Below are 3573 nucleotides of genomic sequence, written 5' to 3' on the forward strand. Positions count from 1 at the left end.
GTATCTACTTTTATATATTAAAAATAGACTAACATTATTTTAAGTTTTATTATTTAATTTAATTGAAGTTAATTCATAAAAAAGATTTAAATGTAAAAGATTATTTTTTTTTTTAAATATCTCCCCCTCCTCAAAAAAAAAGAAAGATATCTTATCTCTCCAACATTATCAATGTGCAATAAAAAAACAAAATTCAACTTTGGAATTTTTTTTATTTTCTTATTCTTTAAATTGCTAAAACAAATTTCATTAAAAAATGACGTCAACTAAAATATTTTTTGGGTATACTTCTCAATATTCGATGCATTTTGTTTTATTATATAGAAGAATCTTTTTGTTTTTCCCTCATTTTTATTTCCCGCCCGAATTTCAATTCCACGTCGATCATCTCTTCCTCCTTCAAAGTTCATACAAGTATGAAGTATACAACCCCTCCAAAGCCACTCTTCTCTTAGCAAGAAATCCAAGAACACACGATTCTCCTTCTTCAATCCAACCGATGGAAAAGATTAATCTTTTCACCCTACGCACTCTTCTCTTCCTCGTCACCGTCGTCATCCTCCTGTTCCCCTCTGCCGCATCCTCCACCGAGGCCCTCCTTACCCTGGCGGTGCAAACCCTAACCGACGCCGGCTTCCTTTCCATGGCCCTCACCCTCCGCCTCGCGTCCCCTTCCATCCCCCTCCCTTCCGCCAACACCGCCACCGTCTTCGTACCCCCAAACGCCGCCTTCATCCGCTCCGGCCCGCTCCCACTCTCACTCCTCAAATACCACATCCTACCCGACAGGCTCCCACTCCAAAACCTCTCAACTCTCCAACCAAACACGCCCTTACCCACTCTCCTCCCAAATTCCTATCTCAGCATTACCTCTTCCTCCTCCAACAAACTTTCCCTAAACGACGTCGTCGTTTCCAAGATACCAATCTTCGACGACGGTTCATTACTCTTGCTCGCAATCGACGACTTCTTCAACTCATCTTCGCTCCAAGAATTAGAATCCGAACCCGCCCGTACTAACGCAGAAACGTTTGCCGCCGTCACCGAAGTCTTGAAGTCTAACGGCTGCTCCGTAATGGCCACGTTTCTTGATGCTCAGCTTTCGACGGAGTTTGGTGATGAGAGGAAGTTCACGATCTTCGCGCCGTTAGATGAGGCGTTCGCCGTTAACGGCGTGAGGAATATCGGCGATTACTCTACGATCTTCCGCAAGCACGTCGTGCCGAAGCTGATTACATGGCGCGATCTGATTCGTCTCCCTAACGAGTCTCTGCTGCCGACGTTCTCCGACGGGTTTGAGATCAATGTGACGGTTTCTCCGAGGATGCGGTTCCTCAACGGTGTTCTGGTGGCGGTTCCGGACATGTTTCGCAGCGATCTCGTCGTCGTTCATGGAATTCATGGCTTACTTGATAGCAATAGAGTGGAACAGTGCCACAGTGCTACGTGCTGACTGAAGGTGTATCCATTTCTTCTGAATATTGAATTTTAGGGTTAGATTTTGGTATATTCAATGGTCCGTGAATACTTGAATCTTATGTAGTTTTCTATTGGAATTGTATGTTTGTGTAGACCTATATTCAATTGTGTATGCAAATTGCACAGAGCATTAACAATTCTTTCAAAGACAAACAGATAGTGTGTGAACTCTTTTTGTTGAATAGCTTACAAGCAATGCAATTGTAAATGCATTTTGAAATGATTTGAGAATGTTTCAATCTGTTATAACATTTTATATATTAATTCTAGAAAATGCACATGGCACGGTCATTTGAGAAGCATTAGCAGTAAGTTGTCACTAAGAGTTTAACACCATTAGAAGCTATACAATGATTTTTGAGTAAGTACAGTAAGATGCAAATACACTTCCAACACCCTTAAGCATTAGTATCTTGGCTTTGGAATACCCAAATAGTGTTCATCCGATGGAGGTTGCGCATCTAAAGTGTAACTGGTACTTGCTTCATCCACCCTGTCTTCCCTAGAGAAGCCAGCTTTTGCAAGCTCCCTTAACATCTTCAGCTCATCATTGATTCCAGCTTTGTGTCCTGTTAGCCATATACCTTCCACTTCTATGTGAGCATTTGTGGCTGCTTTTGAGTTTCTGGGATCTCGTCTTTCAATCACACTGGGGCTAGGTGTATGAAGACTTTGCACAGGAACTACAGTAGCAGTCATGGCACTGACTGGATCCATATAGCCTGCTCTTTTTCTTCTTCCAAGTTCTGTTCCTGAGCTCGCAGGATTAACTGAAAGCTGCTCTGTTTCTGTTTGGGAGAATGTCGATACAACACTCGGCCAATGCTTCTTCGGGAGGAAAGGCAGAATTAGTCCCTTGGCTGCAAGCTTTAATCCATGCCTTAAAGAGTTAGTCTGAGGTTTTGAGAGTCTTAATAAGGTATTTACCATAGCGTACCATTGATTGATAAGCTGTGCAATGAAGGTTAGTAACAGAAGAACTATCATAATTAGTTCCGAAGTTCTGGCTTCAGTTGATTTTGAACCACTTTGAATGACAAATATACCAAACACACCTGCTTCACACAAGAGAGAAACACTTTCCACAACATGGACACTCCTGCTGATGTATGGCTTTATGGTAAATAAGTAAATAAACTGTACTAATGTAATTACCAGAGCAAAAAGGCTTTTACTTGTTTTTTCTGGTGGATAAGCTACAGATATCATTCCCAAACCAACTCTTCTTAATAAGTCAAGGATGATATAGTATTGTTGCATGCATCCTAGTACCCTTCTGAAAATGGAATTTTTGTTTTCCTCATTGCTATCTTCTGAGTTGACCCCCTTAATTCTTTCATTCCCGCTTTGGCCGCTTTCGGTCCACTTGGTCATGGTATTTAGTTCATGCTGATTGCCTAGGACTAACACTGGAGAACCCTTGCAATTATCAAAGAGAATTCCAAAGCCTGAGAGGAAAGAAGATGGTAATCCATCCCTGTAAAACCACTTTCCCGTGGTTGGCTTCCCGACAAAAAGGAACCATAACTTCTTGTACCACACTTCTTGATTAGGTACTTGGTTGAATTCTTCGTACCGGGCAAATTTTCCTGAGTTGATTACAATAATAATAAATAGGGATGCTGATAAGATGAATGCTGCAGGGATTGCCAGCAACAACACCCCTGTTATAATTCCCCTTGTTGAACCACCTGCATAAAATTGTAGTTTTAGCTTTTCAAACTTTGCACTTGCATTCATCTTAAATATCCAATTTGTTAGGTTTCAGGTGGATGAAATTAGTCATTGCAGAAGCAGTCTTACCTTTTATTAGGAAAGCAGATGACTGAGAAAGACAAGGTAGCAAGAGAATCAAAATAAATAGCTCAAATCTAGGAACTGAAAAACTGCCCCGAGGTGGCTTCCCTGTCCTCCGCCGGAGGAATAAAATTATGAAAACATGAGCTAAAATTAAACAGCCTCCTCCTATGCCAAGCCAGAATAAGTTCATCTCCATGTCCTGCCACCTGTCAATAGGAAGAATCTCTTAAATGTTCTTAATTATGAAAAATATGAAACTATGTTTATTTTTCAAAATCCCCACCCCCCCCTTTT

General features: G+C 41.2%; 2 protein-coding genes across 7 annotated transcripts in view; one reads left to right on the top strand and one right to left on the bottom strand.

Annotated features, from left to right (window-relative positions):
* LOC107647417 (putative fasciclin-like arabinogalactan protein 20) lies at window positions 363-1652 on the top strand. Its single transcript, XM_016351491.2, has one exon. It carries the CDS (start codon window positions 500-502, stop codon window positions 1451-1453), a length of 954 nt encoding a protein of 317 aa, XP_016206977.1. The 5' UTR covers window positions 363-499; the 3' UTR covers window positions 1454-1652.
* Window positions 1662-3573, bottom strand: part of LOC107605015 — an 8371-nt gene continuing 6459 nt past the window's right edge. For 5 of the 6 annotated variants that reach the window (XM_021104889.1, XM_021104890.1, XM_016306749.2 and 2 more), the window contains 2 exons: window positions 3283-3485; window positions 1662-3170 (listed from right to left, as the gene is read on the bottom strand). In XM_021104889.1, the coding sequence (XP_020960548.1) occupies window positions 1885-3170; window positions 3283-3485 (1489 nt within the window). In that variant the 3' untranslated portion in view covers window positions 1662-1884. The remainder of the gene's footprint in view (window positions 3171-3282; window positions 3486-3573) is intronic. The other variant, XM_021104892.1, reaches the window with a different exon arrangement.

This window comes from Arachis ipaensis, chromosome B06 (genome assembly GCF_000816755.2).
Source record: "Arachis ipaensis cultivar K30076 chromosome B06, Araip1.1, whole genome shotgun sequence".
Classification (NCBI taxonomy): Eukaryota; Viridiplantae; Streptophyta; class Magnoliopsida; order Fabales; family Fabaceae; genus Arachis; species Arachis ipaensis.